The following is a 25,952-nucleotide window of genomic DNA, read 5'->3' as shown; positions in this document are numbered from 1 at the left end:
GGTAAAATACCTTCAAAATACCTAAAACACTTCCAAATTTAAAATTATGACAATGTACATCTCATCAATGTTGCACATGGTTGTACAAGACCTCTTCTGGAGGGTGCAAAATAGCTTAATAAATACATGTAAGCTATGACTCTGTGTTTGTATGTGGAACATCAGGTCTACAGTTTGCCACGGAAGTCAGTATATTGTGTATAAAAATAAGAGAAAATTCAATAATGAAATGTCAAAATGTGTATCTTTGATTTGCCAATAAACATCAGCGGACAAATTTTGGTCTATATGATTATATGTATGTGAGAATGCATTCGCGCATGTCTGTGTGTCCCAGTCTGCTTCTGCAATGTACCAGTAATATAGTTACTGGGCTATAAGAAGGTTGGGATGCTTGTAATAGTTGGAAAACACTTTTTTCAAGATAGAATCAAGATAGAATAAAGCTTTTATGTTTTTTTAAGCTTCATAATGTCGTCCAAATAGCACAATTTGTCTCCAATTGAAAGATGTGTTGCAATGATTATGCAATCCCCTGTGGTGATCTAGCGAATTCCATCTTGTTTCTCAAAAGGATAAAATCATTACTAGAATATGACAACACCAACAACTATCAATTTCATCTTGACATAACATATTACATAAGATCCTTTTAGGCAAAGATATGAAGAGGTTTTTTTAAGATCCAAAATTGTGTCTTTTGTCACGCTGAAACATTGTACGGCTTTAAAACGGTTGTAATTTGTTAAGTGTTGTGTATTCAAACACTTACTGTCAAGTGTAGTTCAACAGCCTTAAAACAGGGTTAGAAACCTGAAAATTGTTACACAAAAGTGGTGTCGAGAACCTGAAATGAAAAAGATATCAGTATCTGGAGTAGACAGAAGTGGAACTTATTATATAGCGAGTGTCACTTGAGGGCAAGATTACACAGATGTGGAGAACACAAGGTTTTATTGTGTCAACCCTCCTGGTGATATTTTTGTTCAAGTTGTGATACTGTGATAGGCACAAATTATTTGGTTTAATATGTTGATGCCTGCATCACTTAAGTCCCAATTTACGCTCTTGTAGATTCCCAAAGAGCGCTAGTCATGCAGTAAGTTAAGTGCACTTGGCGTGTGTGAGTGCTGCGCTGCGCCCTCTTGCATGTATGCCATTCAACTTCAATCCATGATATTGGGCTATTACTCTTAAAATCCACAATACCCCTAGTGGAATAGTTTAGAAATATCTGCCAGGGGGAGTATGAATTTCAAATGGAATGAACACATTAGGCTGCTCCATTAACACTCTTTGAAAGATTCAACCTGAATCTTCTACAGAGCTGAGGGAGGATCCGTTTTAAATAGAGTTGGTTAATGCAGCTTAATGTGCTGATTGCATTTGAAATTCATACTCCCCATGCAGAAGATATTTCCAACATTTTACACAGGGGGAGTGTGGACTTTCAATGGATTAGCCCTTTATGAGTCTTGCCCATTACATGTATAAGTTGAACAAAAAAAGTAAACAACTCAAAACTGTGCTCAGCATGTTTGTCCTCAATGGAATTGTTTCAGATCTATTGTTTCAGATATAATTATGGTATTTACAAAAAATGGAACCTGGCAAATAATACATTACAGATAGAGTTTACCAATTTCGGAATTTGTCCTCAAGGTCCAACAGTTATGTCAGTAGATGGCATAGGATATCATAAAGTGGCAGACTTGGAGCATTTGGGACTGTTTTTAATAAAAGAAATAGTTAATTTAAAATTGATCAAACTAAAACCAAGTCGCCTTTGAAAGCACAGGCCCTTTAGGTCATTCTTCCCTGTTAGCTGGATCCTTCCTCCAAAAAAAATGGGAATCAGTTTCTCATGACTAGGAAGTAACATAGGTCACCCCGGTCATCCGGGTACTTATTTTACATGACGCTACAGTCGGCTACACTTACGCTTTTCAACCCACAATAGATCGTGCAGCTGAGCGACTACTTGAAGACTTGTAGCAGAGCTTATTCAGTTGTTTACGTTCTGTTTTGACCTTGAATCGAGCAAATTTCTCGGCCCATTTCGGTAAAATCAAGGTTAAATACTTGGCGAAAATTGCATTTTATGTGAAGATGAACATGTAGAGGAGAGTCTTTATTTTTGTTGTTGGCTGGAGGCCCCATGTTGAGAAGTTATAGAAATGGTAGTATTTTGGCCGATTTGAAAAGGGACAAACCACAGAAAACTACAAATTTGACTTCTGAATCGGATTTGTTGTCAACGGATGTCAACGGCTTGTGACGTCACTCCGGGGTCACCTATAGTTGAAATCCATACACCTTCTATGGAAGACATGGCCTTAATCTTCCAAACAGGGAGCCTGAATGGGTGACTCCATTTGAAATTTACACCCCTGTGTGGGATAAAAAAAGAAAGAAAAAAAGTGCAGTGATTTATAGTGCGCTACGCACAGGCACAACGCCTAGACGTTGATCCACAAGCCTCAGCACACATTACAGGTTGTCGCTGACCACTACAGCCCCACATCTTTCCACAAACCATTTAACAACAATATCAAAGTCATGTCTTCAGTAGGGGTGTGTGGATTTCAACTGGAATTGGCCATTCTGTAATCGCTGTCCAAGTGTGATAATTCCATGTCTGTCACAGTTTGTAAACACGGTTTATTCGCTGGAAGTTGAAGTGTTGTTTTAAACACTGGCCAGTTGGTCACCAACCTTGTGGAAGATTCATGAATGAATTCTGTAGTCTGGACTGGTCATGACGTAAATATACAAGGTGTCTTGTTATTTTATAGAATGTGAAAAAAGTAGAAAGCTTCCCCATTTCAGAAATCAATAAGTTAATAGGACTGTTATTGCTATATGCATCACCATATATCGGAATTGGATAATTTATGCTGTGAATATACATATGTTATATTTAACATCTGATATAGAAGATAAAGATAGAAAATATTGAACCATATTGATCAGAAAAATGAAACATTTGGTTTGAAGTGTAACCAGGGGTCAATTCATGAAACTTCAGACTCAACACCTAGTTTGCTTAGTTTGACGTACGATTTATACCAGGTGTGAGTTTCCCGTTTTCGCTGAAGAAATGTGATCAAAAATAAACATACTTGGATGCTTTTGTGTGTTTATTGCGGTTAAAGATAGCTTTGTTTTCACATGCTTAAACATCACGTCATTGGGTACATGTAACGAAATACGCACAATGTCTTAGATTTAAGCAGAAAACTAACAAAATAGGTAAGCAGTATAAATATGTTAGGCTATACATACAATAGAGGTCAAAAAATGAATCAGACATTGTGGTTGCTAACTGCAAGTTGCAGATACAATTTTATTGATTTTAAGACTTTGAAAGCTACAGATTTAACTTACAACCTTTAAGTTGCTTTAAACTTAGGCAAAGAGGGCCCCAGGTACTGTTTGTTTAGTTTCATAACTAGTGTTAAATGACTTTCTGACACAGTTTCAAAATCGACCTGTGTCGTCAAATGTACAGGCTGTATCAAAATGATTGGTACCCATCAGTTTCCTGTGATTATGGACAATACTGCCACGTCAAAATTAAACATAGGAGCTATCTTATTTATTAATGAATTGTATATAAGGTCATAAAACTATAAATCCTGGTCATTACATGAAAAATTTGTTGCATATTGAAGAATCAGGCTTGACAATAAATACAAAGAACTGATGAGTGCCAATCATTATGATGCAGCCTGTAGTGTGCATTACACTGGGTTTCAGAGAAGGACGGTAGTCCCTTGCTCAGATTGATGTAAAGCGCCCTGTTAATGAGCGATATACGCGGAGCTTTGTGTTCACTTCAAGGGTGCCGATATGTGCCGACCAACGATTTGACGCACAATCGGCCAATCAGATTATCGACATGTTGCTATGATTGTCAGATGATTGATTCAGTCAATAACAACCACACTTCCGTGTATACACTATGCACGCTCTCAAAATGTAAACAAGTGCCGTTCTTCTCTGACAAAAACTTTAGTAAGCATGGTCTTCAAACTTAACTTTTGTAAAGTTGCTCGATCTGTCTAATGTTGTGAACAGTGAAGAAATAGAAGCATGCAAGTGTAAATGTTTTCCGGAAAAGTAGTACATGTAAAACCTGGTCAATATTTGTGTATTCGGCTAAACTTTCTAGCAAATGTTTGATGGATTGTAATTACAGAATGTAGAAGGGATAAGTGCGACTTCAGTTTGAAATAAATGTCAATTAATGTAAGGTGGACGGATAGGCAGTTAAAAGTTGTGCAGCACTTGCTTCCAATAAACGTATGAGGCAAAGGATCCTAATCATTATTCTCAAATAAAAATTAGATGGTCAGTTATCAAGAAAAAGAGCAATGGAAAGTTTCTGTGTGTTTTGTTATTTTTAACAATACATGTAGTTTGATGCATTTAATGAGAAAAGTAGCTAAAAAATGCTAAAATTTTACCAATATTTCTTGACTAAACCTTCATAATAATTTTCTCATATTCATAATTTGGGTCTGAAGGTGTTCCTAATGATTTCTAGTAAACTAAGAGTATTTATTTGTCTAAACATTCTAATTTGCATCAGTTACGCAAATTACATCATTAATTATGCAAATTAGATGACAGCTATACTAAATAATACATTAGAAATCATTAGAACACTTTGATTGCTTAACCATTTTGTATATATTTATATATACCAACAAAACAACAACTACATCAAGAAAGTAGTAGAATGTAAAGAAAATTAAATTGTGTGATTTAAAAGCTCTGTGTTTGGATACCTGTACGGGGCGTTGCATTTTTCCAAAAGGGGGGCGTTTATTAGAAGTGAATTGTCAGTGAGAAAAACTTCAAAATCGGGTTTAAATTCCTGATAGTGCTCCTGTAGAAAAAAGGAATTTACGCCTATACTAAAACTCCAAGATGGCGCCTTGTATCGAATATCACTATAAATACTATGAAATTACATCTGTACTTAGTGAAATTCTATTATCATTAGGCAATGAACTGGATGGAAGTTTGAGTCATAATAGGTTTTGTCCATGCAATTTAGCGATCATCACTGACATGACTGATCATGCTGATGCATCATTTGAAGCTTACTCACACGATATTGCATGGAAATTTTTGCATTTTTGTCCATTTTTCATTGAAAAAGTGCGGAGAGGCATTTATTAGGGAGGGGGCGTTTAATATAAACAATACGGCATTTACTATTATAATAGGCAACCTTGACTAGAAATTATGTGAACTCAGTCCTTCAAAGTACAGAAGTGGACATTATTGTCACGTTCCGTCTCTCAAGTGAATTTAATATGTGCATGGTTTATTCTATCGCTTTGTAAGTGTTGATACAAACATGATGAACTCCTACAGCACAAACATAGTTGATAGGTTAGCTAAAGTAGGTTAAAGCTCCAGAGATAGAGAGACAAAAACAGTGGGAAAACTGCTACACTTTGATCAGCTCGTAATAGGCAAGAATTGTTCCGTTTTTGTTACTGCGCAAGTTGATAAGTCCCCAAACTTATGCCTGTGTAAATTCACAAAAGTGCATGTCAGATACGCAAAGGTCCATTTCATATCTCGAAATGCCAAGAAGGTATAACCTACTGAGTGGTGTCAAATGAAAAAGAATAAAGTAAAGAATATAATAAAAATATTTCCCCACCAGGGATGACAAACCTTATATGACCCGGTTCAATACTCCTTTAAGCCCGGGTCGTCTGAAACGTTTGAGAGTGGTATACCACAATATACCGCCAACTTAAAAAGCCCATATGGTTCATAATATGGTGCGGTAACTGCTCTAGTTTTACTTGGTTACTGCAAATAAGAACAGATATCACATTGTCATATGTTAACTCCCTCTCTTTGTAATATATGATCTGTTACAGTCAACTTATCCGACGATCAGAAGTCATGGTTCTTGGATTTCTACCGCAAGCTGTGTGTGATTGGCCTAAATGAGAAAAGTCGAATTAACGACAGACAGGTATGCAGATTCTTGATATGTATTAGATTGTGTGTACTCCTAGCCATTTGGGGGAAAATGATTCAAATTCTTGAACAAGCAAACCAACATTTATTTAAAGCTGACCAAAGTTGTGAACTTTAACATTCTAAATTTAGACATTCTTCATTTACAGAAACAGAATTGATCACTCTTAAAATTTATTCATTTGCAGTTGCTGTGTGCATATTGTAATACTTGTCAGGGTTGCCACTTAAAGGTGGCGATGAACAGCACTCAAGTAGCCCAGTCTTGGAGGAAAATGCACCCAAAATAATAATATTTATACATGTGCTTTTCCTCAGTCTAGTGAATAAATCACTCAATTGGGTGTATAACCACTTGATTCACTACACTTTCCTTACAAAGTGATTGATCAATAAAGTGGCCGTAAAACGCTTGAAAAGAGCAGTGGGCTATTCAGGTTGAAATCCATACACCCCTCTGGAAGACATGACCTTAATCTCCCATGCAGGGGTGTAGATTTCAAATGGAGCCACCCATTCAGGTAACCCCATTTGAAATTCACACTCCCTGTGTGGAAGATTAAAGTCATCTTCCATAGGGGCGTATGGATTTCAACTATAAAAACTCAATGACACCTTTTGTTGTTGTTGTTGTTGTTGTTGTTGTTGTTGTTGTTGTTGTTGTTGTTGTTGTTGTTGTTGTTGTTGTTTTGTTGTTGTTTTTTGCAGGGAAGAATCCAGCTATCAAAACAGGGAGGAATGATCTAAAGGGCATCATGCCTGTCATTCTAATGTGACTTGGTTGTAGTATGATAGATTTTAAATTAACTATTTTATTAAAAACAGTCCCAAAGGCTGCATGTCTGCTACTTTTTAATGTATTTGATATACTATGCCATGTATTGACATGAGTCACAGTCCCAATGCTGCAGGTCTGCAACTTTTTAATGTATTTGATACCCTATGCTATGTATTGACATGAGTCATGACTGGTGGATCTTCAGGACAAAATCAGAAATTGGTTGACTATCTATCTGCATGTAATGTATTATTTGCCAGGTACCCGGCCAGGTAAAATTGGCGAAAAAACTGAAAGTATCTTTGAAAACCACATCACCTTGATCCCAACCTTGATACTTGCCAAAGTAGCCCAATTTTAGCACCTGATGAGTCCCGATAATGGGACAAAATACGTCTCACAGCCTATAGCATTTCTTTAGGCCCAAATGCTATAAACACAGCTGCCTTCATAAAAAAAAATGTACAGCTACACAACCCTGCCTATTTTTTTTTTATTAGTTGCGCTGAAAGTTATTATATATATACCAAGGTCTCTTTATCCCACCCGGTGTTCTTAAAAAAAAAATTCTTTGTACAAATTTATAGTTTTCACAGGATGTTTACATTTGAAGAACTGCTCTTTTAAGAGCCACCAAAAGAGTCTCCCTGCATGTACAATGAAGCACCACATTCTCTCCTATGAAACAGCATCTAATAGTCTGATCTTTTTCTAAAACTAGGTGATATTCTGCTCATATACAAGTGCTTATATATTGTGCTCATATAAAAGATGTGATTACTTGTTCTGAGTTTGAATGAAGCCCAATTGGGCGGGAAAAGTGGCCTTGTGGTAACACTAATACTTGTGCATAAAGAAAATGTGAAATGAAGCACTTAGTTGTTCCAATAAAGAAACTATTTATTTATGCAAATTTTTTCATACCCACACTTCCTCTTGTGTTAAGTGTGAAGGGTAGTTTGCTAAAATAGCCGCATATTTCATGATTGATGTTCAGCCGGACGGTCAACGCTCACACGTTGGTTCACTTAAAATATTCTTGGCTTTAAATAGATGCTGACCGTTATTGTTGTTGTTTATTTTCCCCCCGAAATGTTTCCACATTTTTTGCGTTTTTCCTCTCTAAAAAGTTCTTTATACCAGGGCTTGATTTAAGCACTTGACTATTTGTTGTCCATTGAGAGTTGAAAATGCTCAGGGCAATTCGTAAAATGGTATTGGGCATGGTGGCCATGCTGGTCTTATATTCCTCCCCACCCCATCCCCCAACCCCAAACACACACTCATATCTCAGAAGAAAATGTTGCCAAAATTATGTCCCAGTGTCGTGCGCAAAGGGGGGCACCCACTTTTGTTGGTCATTCAGGGGAAAACAGGGAAATCAGTCATTCCGCTTGTTTACACTCCCAATCAGACTCCATTCGGGGGAACTGAACACTGTTATGTCCATCTTAGCTTACATCATCACAACCCATATTCTTGTAATCTACAAGTAGTACAGCAACAATGTGTCTGACATTTGAAGTATAAAACAAGACACCTTATGTGTCTGCTTGATCTTGCATTAGTATAAATTCCATGTAATTTGGGATGAAAAGTGTCGAGCAAATTAAGTTCCAATTTTTTAAGCATGGACAGAAACGCAAATTAGTGATATGGAATTTTATTGGGAGATTTTGTTTACTGAGCAAAGTCTACATTTTACATCTTTTAAGATGTAAAATGTAGACTTTGCAGGCTTCAATATTAAAATATTCAAGCCTGTAACCTTTCATGCCTTATTATTGTGTGACTGGAGAATTGTAAATTATACTTTGAAATTAGTCTTTAAATAGTCTGGTTGTTTTAAAAAACACTCAAAAAACAATATTGTTGTTGATCTGTTTTTAACATCTTTTTGACTTCCATGAGCAAAAAGGCTAACCTTAAGGATACCAGTACAATTTTGTTTCAAAAATACATGATATTCTGTGTATTTCTTTTATAATATAAAAAAAAACCACTAATGTTTCACTTTGGAAGCAACTACTCCCGCTTCCAAAAAAATACAGCACTTATTTTTTAGAATTAAAAAGATATTATCCTGTTTTTCCAAATGAAGCACAGATATTCCTAATCCTTTAGTTATGTCTAACTGGCAATAAAAGTCAAATTTGTGGAAATAAGGTCCAAAAACATGCACTAAGACTAATTAAGAATATAACAAAGTATGAGCAAACTCGTAGCTATAATACTCCCCAATTTTGAATTCTTATAAGCTTGTGCCAAATCTTTGAATTTTGTAACTAAATCAAATCATGCAAAATTGCATGTTTTGTACCCATTTCCCCTCAAATTTTGTGAACTATAAAATTTGACTTTTATTGCAGTTAGAACTAACTAATGGATTAAGATTTAGCTACGTTTCATTTGGCTGAAAAAGATAATTTTTTTAATCAAAAATAATTAGCGCTGTATTTTTCTGGAATCAGGAGTCGGAGGTAAAATTTCCTTTAATGTAAAACACAACAGCACATATTGCATGCAAAACCAGTCAACACACTCATGGAATCGCCTAATGGCAAGTTTTATTTTTGTTGTGTTGTTTTCTTTGTCTTGCCATTTGCATGATAACAGGAGAGACAGGTGGCTGATGCATTTCAACAAAAGGTGATATTATTAACACAGTGTGGCTTATTTGTGTGTGTGTTTGTGTGCAGTTGATAAACAGTTATGCTTTCCGAAGTAATCACACAATATGTGCTTGTTAATTACTTAATGATGCTTTCTTTTACTTTGGGGCTGTAAGGCAACAAAAAAAGCACCCTGTTCTATGGTCGGTCAGACCTTTCAAGTAGGGTCGGTCGGTAGTGTGGTTTTTTTTAGCAAATCACTAAAATCTGGAAATATATATTTAAAATTTCATTTTTTCCCACGTTTTGCTTGATTTAACATGCATGCAACAATTTCTGTCAAACTCAGATCCTTCCAGTTTTGACAGCTGAAAACGGCTGGGTCTGTTGGGCCATAGAACAGGTTTCTTTTCTTTCATTGCCTTTGTAGCACAGCAAGCATTATATGCTTTTTGATTTGTTCACAGATACTGTGTGGTTACTTTTTGAGGGCAGTGATTTTGAAAGTGATCCGACTTAATCAAATAAAGCGTGGCTTGCGGTGTGTTTTTGTGTGCATCCCCACCACATAATCAAACATATGATCATTTCCAATGGAACTGATTTTTTTTTCTTCCATCATTTTTTCTCACAGCACAATATGCACATTGTTTTCTTCTAGACCATTTCTTTCCTAATTTCTCTTCTTCCTCATCTTCATGCTTTTCTTTTTGTAGCTTTATTCCTTTCCTTCTTCATCCCTCTTATTCTCATTCCTCCTTCTTGCTCTCCTCCTTTATTTTCAACAGCTCCTTCTTTCTCTTCTACCCATTCCTTTTCCTTTTTTCTTCCTTTATATAATTGTCATCATTCATTCCTCTCCCTTCTTTCCAAACCATGGCTGATGTGGACTTGCATATGTGACCTGACACCCATGGAATGAGTGTAAAGTCGCAAATTGGTAGTGTCTAGATGTTCTGGCCGCTGAGTTGATGTTCTTTGTTTGATGCACATCTGTACAAGCCAGTAGTATGTCTCCGACAGTCACATATCTTTCAAAGGAATCTAACAATATTGTGATGGATTTTGAACTTGCTGTCATGTCATTTTAAGTTATACAATCTTGATAAGAATTAGGAAATTACCAGTTGATGTCTATTCGGATGTTGGTGGGTGTGAGATCAGTCGTGATGTTACAACCATGAACCCATTATCAAGCATTGTGATCAGGGATTATGAACATCTCATGATTTTAGTCTGTCAACCAAACAAGGAAGGGTAGATTATATCCTACTGCTCCTTCACCAAATCAAAGCTTTAAGATTAAAACCTTGTGTCAGTTGAGGTGTGGCAGCTATTAAATACTGCAGCTAAGTAGAAGATCCAAAATATTTGCACTAAAAGTTGTTGTGCATTGCAGTGGAAGCTTGTTCTCCTGAGCCCGGTTCGTGAAACTCAGTCGTAAACTTACGACAGTCAAGTCAACCTACGACTGTCGTATGTCCTACGCAATGGACTTATCATGTGATGTATGTATTAAAATGACATAAGACTGTCAAAAGTTTACGACAGAGTGTCACAAACCAGGCTCTACCATGTACTGAACCCTGTAATGTGCTGATCCTATCATTTGTAAATAATTGCTACATTCCACAGTATGCTAAATGTAGATATATGTCTAATGTCACCTGTGTGAATGACCAAGCATCTATTTCCAGAAAAAGACAGAAGTTAAAATACAAAATCATTAATTCATGTAGATGCATCAGCTTACACTTCCCAAAGAAAGATTAGTACTTTCAAGCATCAAGAGATTATATGTCACCTACCTCAACATTGCGTGGCCATCCGTAAAGACGGGACATTTTCATCAGATATACTCTGCAGTGATCTGTAGTGTCATGGTGTGATAAGCTTATCTGTTTGTTCTGTACTGCCAGTGGGCAGGTGAAGAAAGCACTCTTGATGACCGATTACAATTGAATGTTGTATGTATTAAAAAAAAAGTTTAAGGTGTCTCAATGAGCTATTCCAGTTGAAATGCACACACCCCCTGTGGAAGCTACACATGGCAGCTATTGCACTTACCCACTTCTGACACTGAGCAGTCGATATGTGATTTCAAGAAAAACTGCCAATATCCTTGAAGGAAGCGGGGGACCATACCATGAACCAGAGCATTAGTGGTTTTTCCGGGTTTTTTTCTCTTGATCAAGTTGATGAATTTGCCAACCTGGTATTACATTTTTTTTCATGACCAAGTTTATAAGAGGACATATTTCTTGTTTGTGTGTACTGAAATGAGCTATTCCAGTTGAAATCCCAATACTCTCCCTATAGAAGACATGACATTAATCTTCCACACAGGGGGTGTGAATTCCAAATAGGGTTACCTGAATGGAAATGAAAACTCAATTTGAAATCTACTCCGCTTGTGTGGGAGATTAAGGTTGTGTCTTCCATAGAGGGTGTATGGATTTCAACTGGTATTGCCAAATGGTGACCGGTCTCCATAAGAATTCCTAACTGAATGGCCCCTCATGTTCTTGACACTTCTGTGAATTTGAAATCTACTCTCCCTGTGTGGGAGATTAAGGTCATGCCTTCCATAGGGGATGTATAGATTTCAACTGCAATAGCTTTCATCACTGTATCCAGATACGGTGAAAAAAAAAAAAGTAGTGTCAAAGTTGGCTTTGATATAGTACCATTGTGTTTTTGGTCAATGCCATATGAGCCTGGTTCAGTGAATCACTCAATAAATCCCAATGGAGTGATGCATTGATACTCTAAGTAGAAGTAATTAAACACACTGACACTGTCATTGCTAGTATGTATATTTATAGGAGGATTACTTTACAGCCAATTTGTTATAACACTAAATGCAATCGTAGACTGTCTAGAATACAAAATACCTGTACATATACTCTGATCAGCTCGTAATAGGCAGGACTCATAACATCGTGGATTGATACAGAATGGCGTGCACACAGCTAGGCGCAGCACCTACGCGAACTGCGTTTTGCGTGAATGACACATGCTCTTGTGAATTTATGTGTGCGTAAGTTGGAACTTAATTTACTCGCGCAGTAACAAAAACCGAATAATTCCCGCCTATTAAGAGCTGATCATAATATAAGCTTCATTATAGTATTCATCAAATCCTTCAGCGGTGTCCGTCTGGTCGTCTGCTCTTTCTGATTATTACATAAAAAGAACTAGTTCGCGCGATGCTTCGCAGCTTGACCAGTGAATGAGGTGCTGATGTGATGATGAAGTGAATCAATTAGCTAATCAGAACCCTACTTTACCCTGTGTTTACGTCATAAACAGCGCCAGACCACTAAAGAACCTGCTGAAAACTATAGTTCAGCCAAATGAAGATTCGACAATCTTGCAGTCTTTATACACATGTTAATGGTACCAAAGATTACGAGGGGTATCAAAAAGTTTTTTAAATCACCCCAAAGTGATAGAACCAGAAACTTCATTTTGATATTTACGTAGTCACTGTGCAAAGTCACACATTTCTCCCACTATTTATTGACTGTCCACAGACCGCCATTGTAGAGATCCTCAAATTGAGAAAATCTCAGAGTCCTTAGATTTCTATACATATAGTATCCGTCCCGAGTCAAAAATTGTTTCCACTGTTTCTTGACACTGTGCATGCGGCCTTTGTAGAAGTCCTCAGATCACGTTGAAAACCACTGTTCCACCTCTTGAATGACTTCATAAGTGTCATCAAATCGCCTACCCCACAGTGGAGTTTTCATCTGTGGGAACATGACATTGAGCGAGATCAGGAGAATAGGGCGGATGTGGCAAGATTTCATAACATAACATAATAACAAGTATTTATATGCGCCTTTGCCTAGGGATTCAAGGCGCAAGAGAAAAGAAAACCAAAAAATTCAAAAATGCAGAAAGCAAAGGCAGCAAAAATTAAGGAAATAAGTGAGGTTTTGATCAATGAGTCCAGGCTTTTCTTTTTCTTTGTGAGCAACCATTGTCAACAGAGGGCCTCAACACCAAGCATGAAAGCGTTCAACTTCCTTTCTCTGTTATGATTCTGACACTTGAAACACTGAACCATCACTTTAATCAATCTTGTTTCATAGAAACGAACTGATGACCCTCAGTTATTGAGTAAACCTAACAGCTTATACACTGGGCAAAGTCTAATATGACAGTCATAAACGATATCATTTTCTGAAAAGTGTAAGCATTGGTGGTCATTGGAAAAGGATTTAGTAGTACTGAATTTGAAGATAATGTTAATAAATCAAATGTTTTATTTAAATCATTTTTGGATATATGCACTGACAAAGAAATAACAAAATTATCAGAACTCTATGGGACAATATAAAGTTAGTCCAGAAAGACGGTGTTATGTCATATCTGATTAGAATATCAGCACACATTAAGTGGGATATACAAGCTACGCATAGTCATACTAAAGGATTGATTGCATAAACACACTCAGTATTCCTGTCATTTGTGAAGCAGATTGGAAAAGAAAGGTTGTCAGTTTAAGGTAGTTAAAAAATGTCGAATGTGGAATGGTAACTGCAGAAGAATATACTTTCAATACTTACTCTTACTTGAACATTTTTTTCCCAAAAAGACCAAAAAAATTAAGGTCTTTTGGGGGTAAAAAATTGTGTATCTTCAATATGAAAGGTCAAAATTTTCAAATGATCGTCGTCTTTTCCTCCCAGCTACATACACTTTAAGTACATACCAGTAGATTTATAAATTTTATTTCAAAATTACAAAATTGTTTGATATCAGAAGGCCATCCCTCATATTCAGAATGTAATTCTATGTCTGATGTGCTCTCATGTTCCACAAAAAATAATGTCCAAACGTTGATATCCAATCCCTTAACCCTAGCCCCCTGAGGGCATTTTGGCGACGGGAAGGGAAAGAATAAAGAGAGAAAAGAAAGAAAAAAGTTGTTTGCTCTGGGTGGGATTCGAACCCGAGACCCCTCGCATGCCAAGCACTTGGTCTGCGACACTTTGCCATGGGTCTTGGGCTTCACTGGCCAGCTAAACCGCGCCTATATATCGGTTAGGGCGATTAAGCGTCATCACACCACGTGGGATGCATGCACTAACAGCGCATATATCAAGTAGTATTTTGTAGTATACAGGTGGGTTAGGGTTAAGGAACCCTATACTGAGTTTCGATAGTGGTAACCTAACCCTAACCGCCTAGGGGCTTTTTGACGACGGGAAGGGAAAGAAGGAAAGAATAAAGAGAGAAAAGAAAGAAAAAAGTTGTTTGCTCTGGGTGGGATTCGAACCCGAGACCCCTCGCATGCCAAGCACTCGGTCTGCGACACTTTGCCATGGGTCTTGGGCTTCGCTGGCCAGCGAAACCGTGCCTATATATCGGTTAGGGCGATTGCGTCATCACACCACGTGGGATGCATGCACGAACAGCGCATATATCAAGTAGTATTTTGTAGTATACAGGTGGGTTAGGGTTAAGGAACCCTATACTGAGTTTCGATAGTGGTAACCTAACCCTAACCCCCTGAGGGCTTTTTGGCAACGGGAAGGGAAAGAAGGAAAGAATAAAATCGAAAATTACAAAATCGTTTGATATTAGAAGGCCATTCCTCATATTCAGAATGTAATTCTATGTCTGATGTGCACTCATGTTCCACAAAAAATATTGTGCAAACGTAGATATCCAATCCCTTAATGACCTTAATCTTCCACACAGGGAGTGTGAATTTTAAATGAGGTTACCTGAATAGGTGCCTCCATTTGAAATCTACACCCCCATGCACAGTGTCATCATCCCTATATCTTTGTGTCAAAAATTGCTGTGATAGTACGGCGAATCCTCTCGTTTTTCAAAAGCTACGCATGGCGATTTTGTTCGAGATAGGCCGAGCGACTCAGGCTAAGCATACCATTTACACAATATGACTATCATATGAGATACCACAGAGTTTCTATTCTACACATTATTACGATTTATGCATGCTCAGTACTCCATATGATGTTGCTATTACAAGAAAATTTGATTTGTTGTCAGGTAAAACACAGGTTTTGCTTCCAATACACTAACTTGAAATGCAATACACTAATTAGCGGCGATTGCTGTTTGCTGTGGATATATTTTACTGCATTTTTATCCGTAACAATTTTTAAATCGTTCATCATTTAACTGTTTGAGAATTACAATTATATAAAGGAACACATTTAGCCCATTCAGCTAAGATCCAGGTGCTTGTATAGAATATTAAAGCACAAGTCTATAACACAATGCATATGTAAACTTTCTTTATCTGTGTCAATAATAGAATATTGATTTAAATAGAATTGAATACATTTTGAGTTTGTACTTTACCACTGAGCGATCTAGCGATCGATTTCTAGCCAATCAGATAGGACTCCTTTTCTTGCGTTCGTGAAATACCAATCGCCTCGGTGAAATACCCAATCGCCTGTCGCTCACCAACGGAGTATGGAAAAATATTTATAATACAGGGTGTTGACACTGTGCCATGTGTGGAAGATTAAGGTCATGTCTTCCATAGGGGTTATGGATTTCAACTGGAATAGCCCAATTTACAGACCAGGCAGCTATTATAGATCTTCAACTTTTTGTAATTGCACAAAATGGTTTATGTTGGTCGTTGGGTACTATTATTTGGAAACCACAACTAGCTAGAACACTCCAGATAGATAATACACTAATTGACGTCAGAGGGATTATCGTTTTTGCAGAACATTAATATTCAATGATAAATGAAGAGTTACAATTTAGCACAATTTTATGGAGGAAAAACAATGGTAATATCATATTGATAAAAGAACATAGTCAGTTCTGGCTTCTCAACGAGAGTCAATTTAAAAAAAAGGGCATCGTTTACGTTCCAAAGTAAGAAATATCCATGATCATTGTTGACTCAATGATATTATTACACACTCACATGTGTCATTGGTTTGGAAGAAATAAGAAAAGCGGGTTGGTTTCAATATTTCCGTAACTCAACAGTAAATTGTCAGCCTCTTTCCTACTCGAAATACCACTCCAGCGGGCATACCAACACTCGCATGCCACTTTTCTTTTTACTTGTATTAAATAGATACCACTTGCCGAAGCAACTTCAGTTCAAACAATAACATCAGTGGCAGTAATCTTTACCTTTTGGGGTTGGAACCGCAATAATGTTTCCCTTGTGCGATATAAGTTGAATCATATTGCATGTCAAGGGGTTACACCTCGTACGCTGCAGTGTTAAAATAACATAGAGATGACGCAATGTAGAAGTTGCCAGCTGCAACGATAATAAATAATAATGCGATGCCATGATATGGAAAAGAGTTAGTTGTCGATTAAAATCAATTTTAATTTTTCACTGCAATTAATTTGATTTTTTTGTGGGCTGTACAATGCTGTATCTTCCAGCAAAATTTATCTTATTGTTCTTGAGATATGAGCATACCAATGTTGCTGAGAACAAAACAAAACAAAAGGAGTCGAATGTTACTTCTATCTGTATTTCGAAATGAAGTTCAACAACTAAAGATAACAATTGTGTAATTGTACTACAAATGTTGATAGTCTAGCACACTAGGATCGCAAACATGCTCATCTCTTTGTACAAAGTTCATAAATCCCAGTATGGTTGTACAGTCATAGAATGACCTTTGAACATAATAGATGCAAAAACTCATACTCCATAATATGAAGTCAACTTCTGAGCTAATTGTTGGTTAATGCAAGTTATTGAACTCTGCCTCTGAATGAGAACATGCTGGTTGATAGTCTGGTGATGAAGTCAGGTGAAACTTTGAAATGAAGTCAAACAAAAGTAACTGCCAAAGATAGTATTTCAGGTTTGATTTTAAAGATAAATTACAAGTTTTGTCTTTGTAAATTATAATTACACCACCTCACAGCAGGTCTGTACTTGTTATAGTGTACTGATGATCATTCCAATAGTAACATTACTCATCAAATACGTTTACACCCGGTCGCTGAGCGATGAGCAACTGATTTTTGACCAGTCAAAAAAATTGTGTTACTTTATTGGTAACAAATCTATCGCTCCGAACCTGAGAACAAACTCGGGATGAGGCACAAGTGAGAAGCAACTCGGACGTTTTCAGAGAGCAAATTTTACTGGAAGATTAATCGGGAAGATTTTAATCAAATATTTTGCAAAGCTTGTCTTTATCTCCTTATCTCTTTACTGAGATTGTATGAGGATGTAGAGGAAAATGTGAAGCTCAGAATGAGAATGAAATAATAGCAGGGAGGCTACATTGAAAATGTCCTATTTTAAAATTCAAGAATAAAGGCGAAGCCCAGTTTTTTTTATGCCAAACATATAATAACATCCCCCATGTTATATGAAACAATAGATGCTTACTGCTCCCATAACTCTCCTGGGTCGTAGGGGCACTGCATGACAGACCGCTCCACCACCATCCTCCGTCTGTCTCGGTGCATGTCTGGCTAAAAACAATACCTTTATTGACATTCTTAAACACTTCAATTCAAATAAAAATATTAATCATTTAGAAGTATACCCAATTTTAATCAAAATTAAATACTACAAATTACATAGGGCTTAGAATTGATCAGTCCCGTTGTTGCTGTGTGCCTCCGATTGGTTCAAATAGCTTGTATGTGTTGATGCTCACACATTGAACCATGTTATATCTTGTCATATAACACGGATAAGAACCAATAAGATTGCAGGAACTTTCTCAAGTGTTTAAGAATTAACATATTTGGACAAAGCGTCTCAGGGTGTTAAAAGTATATGTAGTGTGAAGCAACTGTTAGTTCATGAATATTAAGGGTAGACGAGGTGTTGTTGGTCGAAGCAACCTAAAAATCGATTTCCATTACCTAGATCAATATATTATTGAAAATTAACACCTTGATGTTCATTCTACAAATCGTATACTTTGCAAACTTGCTTAATTTATTGTTGTTAATGAGTTATGTATGTTTTACAAAAGTGTTGTTGTTTCAGCCCTCTTTACAACGTAACTCAAGAACCACAGCACCTATAAAAGTCCATCTGTGATATTTTAATTCTTCTACACGCTCGCTATGAATTGAGCAATGCAGTTTTTGCCAAAGCTCACTACCAGTCCTAAGATGCTGTGAACTACCAAATCACAACAGTTTAAAATAATTAATAACCTTAAATATACAATTATGTGATATGTTATCTTATCTGATTCAATCACACCAAAGTTGGCAGTAACATAATTGAGATAAAGGCAAAAATATTATCAGAACATAAGAAAATAAACACATAAAAAGTTCATAACTTTGCAACGAAGTATATGCCATTGATGTGGGGCTTTCAGCATCAGTAAGCATAGGTACTGTTTAAGTTGGAATGGTAATAACACCATTTATTAAATTTCAAACTATCGTATATGAGTAGATCTGATTATGTCACATTACAGTATGCTTTAACTCATCTTAAATTTTTCCAATTACCATTGTCTATATAATTTGTTTTTTATCCAAAGTGAGTTGCCCTTATTTGTCCTTTTTCTCCAAACTCAAAAATCAAGCCATGTGTCACCTGTCAGTGTCCATGATTACTACCAAGAAGATGCTGTAACTACATCGTCAATAAACTCTACCAATATCACACTTCCTCTCTCTATCTCTCATCTATTGCCATGGAAACCAGTACTTTTAAGATACATCTATTAGTACAAGAAAAGTGAGATTGTGATCAAAAAGAATCACTGTGCAATTAAACTTGATGTGAGGCTTTACATTTTAGTGAAAGACTTGAGTATGCTTACAAAAGGAGGCAATTTGGTATTGTATCTGTTGTGCGAGGGGAATTAACATGTAGCTAAGATAGCTGCCATTTTGCAGTGTAGATTTATGTATGCAGAGATGTGCAGCCCACTCATTGCCTTGTTATTTTGATGAACCGATTAGTTGGAAGGAGGAAGGTTTTTTTTTAATTTAAACTTTTCCACCATTTTTGTTTTCCCACAAGAGTGTGGTCTCTGATGTGTGGTTTATTTATTTTGATCTGTTTAATATTTTCTACAATTTATTAAGCATTTTACCATTGCAGATGTGAAACTTTTCAGATTTTTAGCAGATTTCAGCTTTTTTTTGTTGCTCAAATGTACTCAGTTTCTTTTATTTTCAGCCAATTTGAGCTATTTTACCCCAATTTCATGCTGTTTTTCAGCTTTTTTTAACATCCCAAGTTCATGCATAGTAAACATCATTAGTTAAACGCATATTATCACTTGTTGGTAGTGAAATTGTGTAAAATAATGCACACATACTGAGATGTTGATGCATCTTATGCAGGAGCCCGGAATCCAATCAGAGTCCAATCACCTCCGCACAGTCCAATCACCACCACGGCACCCATGGCATTTTGCCGTGGGTGTCCATCCCCACTGCCGTAATGCCCTCAAAATATGTCCTTTACCCAAGGCAGTCACTTGCCGTGCCCTCTAGTGAAGTTGCCGTCGGTGCCCCAACCCTGCCCCTTCATTATAAAATCATCTATCTATGTTTGTGTGTGTTTTCTTCACTTTTGAGAAATTGGCTTGGTGCCCTTCTCAAATTTTCAACAGTTGCCATGATGCCCTCTTGAAATATTACAAACTGCCGTGCTGCCTTGCCTTTTCAGTGAAAATCCAAGGCAATTTATCAACTTGCACTAAAAAAGTTGCTGTGCCCCTTCAGATCCTTAATTCGAGGGCTGAGAGCAATGTTAATGTCTGTACTTGGATTTTTAATATTAAGGGATGAATGGTGAATAAGAGCTTGGAAACTGGAGCACAATGTTATGACAATTGCGACTTTTGAAAGCCAGCAATTAGTAGCATGAACTCAAGTTTGGTTTGGGTAGGAAGGAGATGCTAAGAATCTGAAAGTGGACCCCATCATTTAACCAAATTTTCAAGAAATTTGGACCCATTCATATACCGAAAGTCAACATTTTTGGTCAATTTAACACAAATTATCAGTGTTTTTACAACTTTCCCACAACATTGAGCAGTTTTCAGAAAAAAATGACCCATCAACAAACCAAAAAAATATAGAGAAAGGGGTCATTGATATACCAAAAGACCGAAAATGGGACCCATGTTTGCGGCACATCCCTGTATGGTCATTTATACTGGAGCATGAACTGTTGTCACAACTGCTAGTGATTTGATTTTCAAATGTTCCTCAAGATGAAATGGTGGTTTTCTTCATCAACTTAATCTGTAAACACAATTTGTGAATAAATCTCTAACACGGCAGCTCATCCCTCACTGGTCTAGTGTGAGTGGTTAGGAGGCTGGCTTTGTAACCAGTGTTAGCTCCAGGGATTGATTCCCAGTCACTCCTCTTAATTTGCAAATAGAATCGGTGTCTATTGATCAGCTAAGGTAATACATTGTCTGTATATTACCTATATTGACCACTGTCCATATGTGCTGTATAATCGTAATAAATCATCATCCCACCCTTTGAAGGATGAAACACCCCAGAAATGTAACTAGATATATTTCTAGCAGTCAATATTTTGTAAATTTTAGTAACATAGTAACACTTGACCACCAGGTCAATACATTTGGCATGATATCCATATTCAGTGATGCCAATTTGCAGGTTTTAGCCTGAATTCAGGTTTTTTGTGAGTCCAAATTCCTCTTTTTTTTAAATTTATTTTCAGCCTGTTATAGGCCTTTTTAGCCTGCTTCCCCATACTTGTTTTTCTCACCTGTTTCGGGTTTTTTTACTAAAACTGAGTGGCATCTCTATTGCATTTATATAACGCCTCAACCCAACCAAGAAGAAGAGATCTGGATTCTTGACTATTTCATATGCTTCTTAGAGTGTATGACTGGAATGGGATAGACATTCCATTTAAAATCCACACTCTCCCTGTGGAAGATTTTGGAAATATCTTCCACATAGGGAGTATGAATTTTAAATGGAATTAACACATTAGCAGCTCCACATTTGAAACTCACTCTCCCTCAGGGGAAGATTCAGGTTGAATCTTTCTCAGAGGGTGTATGAAATTTTAACGGAACTGCCTAATTGTGTTCATCATTCCGTTTGAAATTCATACTCCCCCTGTGGCAGATATTTCCCAAACCTTCCACATGGGTAGTGTGGATTTTAAATGGAATAGCCCAATGCACTCCAGTATCAAGTCAATTGCCTGTATTACAAGAAAGTCTTGATAAAATCTACATATAAATGAACAAAAGGCAGCCTATTTAATGATGCCTATCTCCTCATCCATTGCTTCATTTTGGGACAGGTGTCTTGTGTTTAAATGATGGCTGTTAAGTGTCAATTTGCACGTCCTTAATTGTCCGTTACGCCAACTTGTGTAATTTCTGACCATAACAGATGCTTCCTTTACAATGCACTGTTTGTTCAGAGAACGCTGAATTGCCACGTATCTGTTGCACAATAATAAATCATTCATATGACTTGAAACAAGTTTACTATTGGTTCAACAGTTCTGAGGACATTAAAATGACCTGAAATCTTTTAAGATTTTAAAATTTGGTAGTGCTTTAATATGAAGCCATTGTGTTTGGTGCAATGTGGATGTGTAAACAGAGTGGTGAACTCTAACAAAGGGTACGTAAGAAATGTCCACAGGGATGTTAATTAGGAAATGGATCCTAATTAGGAGGGCACCTACGTACTTCTCGGGTTGAATCCTTTTTTACCTAATTACTTACCCCACTTCTTGAATGAAACAAGGCTACTAATTGGTAAGCTGAGGTGTAAATGACTTCACAACTACATGTTCTAAATTTGGATGTATCCACATGCTGTTTTGAAGCAGAAATATGCAAACAATTTGACCATTCCGTTATTATCAACATGCAAGTGTCTTTTTAAAAATATGTACACAACATAATAACAAGGAGATTAAACAAAATTTCTTACTTAAATCTGCAAAAACAAAACATCTTTTACAGTATTTTTAAATTTGCGAGTCGGTGACTCCGGCATGTGGCGTATGTATGCCAGCATTTTTGAGTGACCGCTTTTGTGATTTGAAGCTGCACCCAGTGATATACCCATTAATGTCACTGACTTGCTGATAGTAAAATACTATTATAGTGTACAGTATTGTCTGTCTGATACAAGGATGATGCCAGGTGTGAATTAAACACTACATTAGTAGTTGCAAGTACAATACAAACAAATAATACCTGCATTACAAGACAAACATTCTAGGAAAAGATGAATATTACTTTGCAAATGGATGTGATATTAGGGCAATCTTGTTTGTCTGATACACAAAAGTGATGGTAGTACCAAGCATGAATTAGACACTGCATTAGTAGTTCCATTGCAAATACAATACAATTATAATACCTTCATCACAATACAAGTGTTCCATGAAAAGAAGATATTACTTTGCAAATGGATGTGATATTAGGGCAATGTTGTCTAGAACTGATGGAAACGAAGCAGAGAGCACACACAAAAGAATCTGGGGAAATATTACCATCGTGATTCCTGTACAGATTTGTCGGGATTTACATTGACGGGGACATGGGACACTAAATCAATGTTTAAGGCGCTTTAAAAGGCAACATGATGCGCACTTGTGTACTACTGCTGTTTCAAAACATCGCAACAATCAAGCTGTCACTGTGTTAAATTTGCACCATCCAATGCTTATGGGAAAATCATAAGATTGACTGTTTTAATTAGCCTTTTTAGATGTCCTAAATGTCAGTTGCCCCCCCCCCCTCGATGTGTTTCTCTTTCGGTATGGTAGAGTGATGTACATGCAACTGTATAAGGCGACTTGTGCAATATATGCAAAGTTATCATTGACAGTATCAAGCAAAATAAGTTGATGTTTGAGCAAAATCATTTGCCCTTCACCATTACGCTGAAAATCCCATCAAAATTGAATTGGGATTACAGTTGCTGATATAAGATGATATCCTTGTTGAAATGAAGAATTCAAGTGCAAAGAGTGATACAGGTTGAATGCTGCCTTGTGCTATATGTTGAATGTTTTATTAATATTAATAGAGTTATTTTACGTTTGCATGGACTTACTGCCCCAGCGGGCCACTTGTTTTTCAAGTTATATATCACCTGTGTGTATAAGGACTTGCAAAAAGTACCCCAAGCAAGTATTTTTCATTAGCGTAAAATGGACCCAAAGCAAGCAAAGTTTTCCTACCCTAAGCAAGTTGTGAGTCATAATGGGCTATTACACTTAAAATCCACACTACCGCTGTGGAAGATTTTGGAAATATCTTCCAGAGAGGGAGTAAGAATTTGAAATGTAATTACCACATTACCGACTCTATTTGAAACTCATCAACCCTCTGTGGAAGATTCAGGTTGAATCTTTCTCAGAGGGTGTATGAAATTCAAATAGAACTGCCTAATGTGTTAATTCCATTTGAAATTCATACTCCCCCTGTGGAAGATATGTTCAAAATCTTCCACAGGGGTAGTGTGGATTTAAATGGAATAGCCCAGTACACAAGGCAGCCATTGGAGTTATCGCATTTTGTACTTGAACTCTTCAAGTATTTGAGCACTTCTTTGGGGGCTATATCTTCAATATTAATTGAACCATCAAAAATGACTTGCTTCACATGATTGTGTCACATATGTAGCTAGATATGTATGATATGCAACCCAAAATAATATAACCTGTTTATATAAATTGTATCTTTGACAGAGTCCACCAGTTTTAAGTTTATACAGAGAAGAAGACAGATACGCAGAGTGTAGACGATACTCGGCATTTAATTTTCCGGTAGGTATTGAATATGCACAGTTTAAGCTTAGGCGGGAAAAAATGTTGTGATCTTACAAAGCAGCATTTGGTTTGTGGAGAGTAGATGACTAAGGGCAATCCTTCAATTTATTAGGCTTGTTCAATATTGTGTATGCTTGGCCTTATACCAAATAAATAAGAAACTATATGAAGAAAACCCTTGGCTTTGAACTCATTTGCAAGTAAATTGCCAATTTAACCATTTTTCAAATTTTCAATATCATTTTTGTCATTGCTGACAAAATATTTTGAATATGAACAGAGATTGGAAGTTTATTTTAGCCATATTATTTTTTCTTACAAACTTTTGATTTTTTACATTTTTCCCTGAACAAATTACACTCACTTGAGTGAAGAAATTACTTAACCTTGACAATATATTACAAGTCTGAATGCTGTGTTACTTTGTTTCTATCCAGAGCTAGCTCATTGAATTTCAATATGGTAGCTAAATCCTGTATATTTTGCTAATAAAGTGCATTAATATTGAGATCTGAAAGACGGCTTTGTGAAAATTACCAATAGGAAATGAAAGATGTCCTCCTGAACATTATTAGTTCAAATTAGTCTTTGTATTCTCTCCCACATTTGTGGTAAGAATACTAATACTAATAATAACAAGTTCAATGAGATAATAGATAACAGTATAATGCGGAGAAAAACATGAGAGGAATTTTGCGTACAATATCTTATTGATGTATTATGCCATTTGTAAGCATTCAGGTGATTTGCTGAAAGATCTCCATATTAAAGAGAAGATTATTTGATGAGAATCTGGATGCAATTGGCTATTCCGTTTGAAATCCATACCCCCTTTATGAATGGGTGACTCCATTTGAAATCTATACCCCCTGTGTTGGTGATTAAGGTCATGTTGTCCATAGGGGGTGTATGGATATCAACTGACATAACCCAATGTAAGTGATTGTGGGACATTGGTAAATTGGTTGGTGCTAAGTGCATCAGTGTTTGCCTACAAACGAGGACACACAAGATTTTTCACTCTAAACTGTGGACTTACCTGCAACCGAGCACAGTCCTCAGTCTCAAACTGCTGCAATAGACCTCAAATGCTTGCTAAATGCATTTGAGCGATACTTGCTCAAAACCGCGGACCATGTGTATAACAAATACAGTCAGCAGTTGATGGCTAAAATTCTGTTTCGTATCATACACCAAAAAAGTTTTCCATTTTAGTCCACGGTTAGGCGAAACACAGACAGATATATGGAGACAAACAGGCTAAATTCAATTGAAAAGGCCAAATGAAAAAGTCAAAAGATGGTGGTTGGGGAGAGAAAAATGAAAGGGTAAGAAACAGACAGCATATATCTGACAAGACAAACAGGCAGATAGAAAGATGGGGACCTCTGCAGAAAATGTCAGACAATGAGATATATTAAGAGACAGTAAGAAAAGGGTGAGAGGAAAACAAGTACCAAAAGGGCGCCGTAATATAACCTTATTTAAATTTTTTTTTTTAAAGCCCCTTGCAAGCGCCAGACAAGACATCTGTTTGAATCGCTTGTCTTTAGCAGGTGTGACATGGCCTGAAAACATAGATGCGAAGTATAAAATATGTCATAAGCACTATGTACTGCTACATGTTTGAAGCACAAAGTGAGAAATGGCCTCGAGTATCGTACAAAATTGTTATGTGATGGTCCGCAGAGAGACAACTTTGGAGGAAAAAATGACACTTGATTAAGGACGTTGCAACAAGGGTGCCCCAAGCTAGTGTTTGATAACATTGCAAATT

General features: G+C 36.7%; 1 protein-coding gene across 1 annotated transcript in view; it reads left to right on the top strand.

Moving 5' to 3' along the window:
• Positions 1-25,952, top strand: part of LOC140157218 (serine/threonine-protein phosphatase 4 regulatory subunit 4-like) — a 185,339-nt gene that overhangs the window by 116,486 nt on the left and 42,901 nt on the right. The window contains exons 10-11 of the mRNA XM_072180372.1: positions 5,910-6,007; positions 24,095-24,172. Of these exons, the coding sequence (XP_072036473.1) occupies positions 5,910-6,007; positions 24,095-24,172 (176 nt within the window). The remainder of the gene's footprint in view (positions 1-5,909; positions 6,008-24,094; positions 24,173-25,952) is intronic.

This window comes from Amphiura filiformis, chromosome 1 (assembly GCF_039555335.1).
Source record: "Amphiura filiformis chromosome 1, Afil_fr2py, whole genome shotgun sequence".
Lineage (NCBI taxonomy): Eukaryota > Metazoa > Echinodermata > Ophiuroidea > Amphilepidida > Amphiuridae > Amphiura > Amphiura filiformis.
The sequence above is the reverse complement of the archived record's forward strand: the minus strand, read 5'-3'. Positions and strand labels throughout refer to the sequence as shown.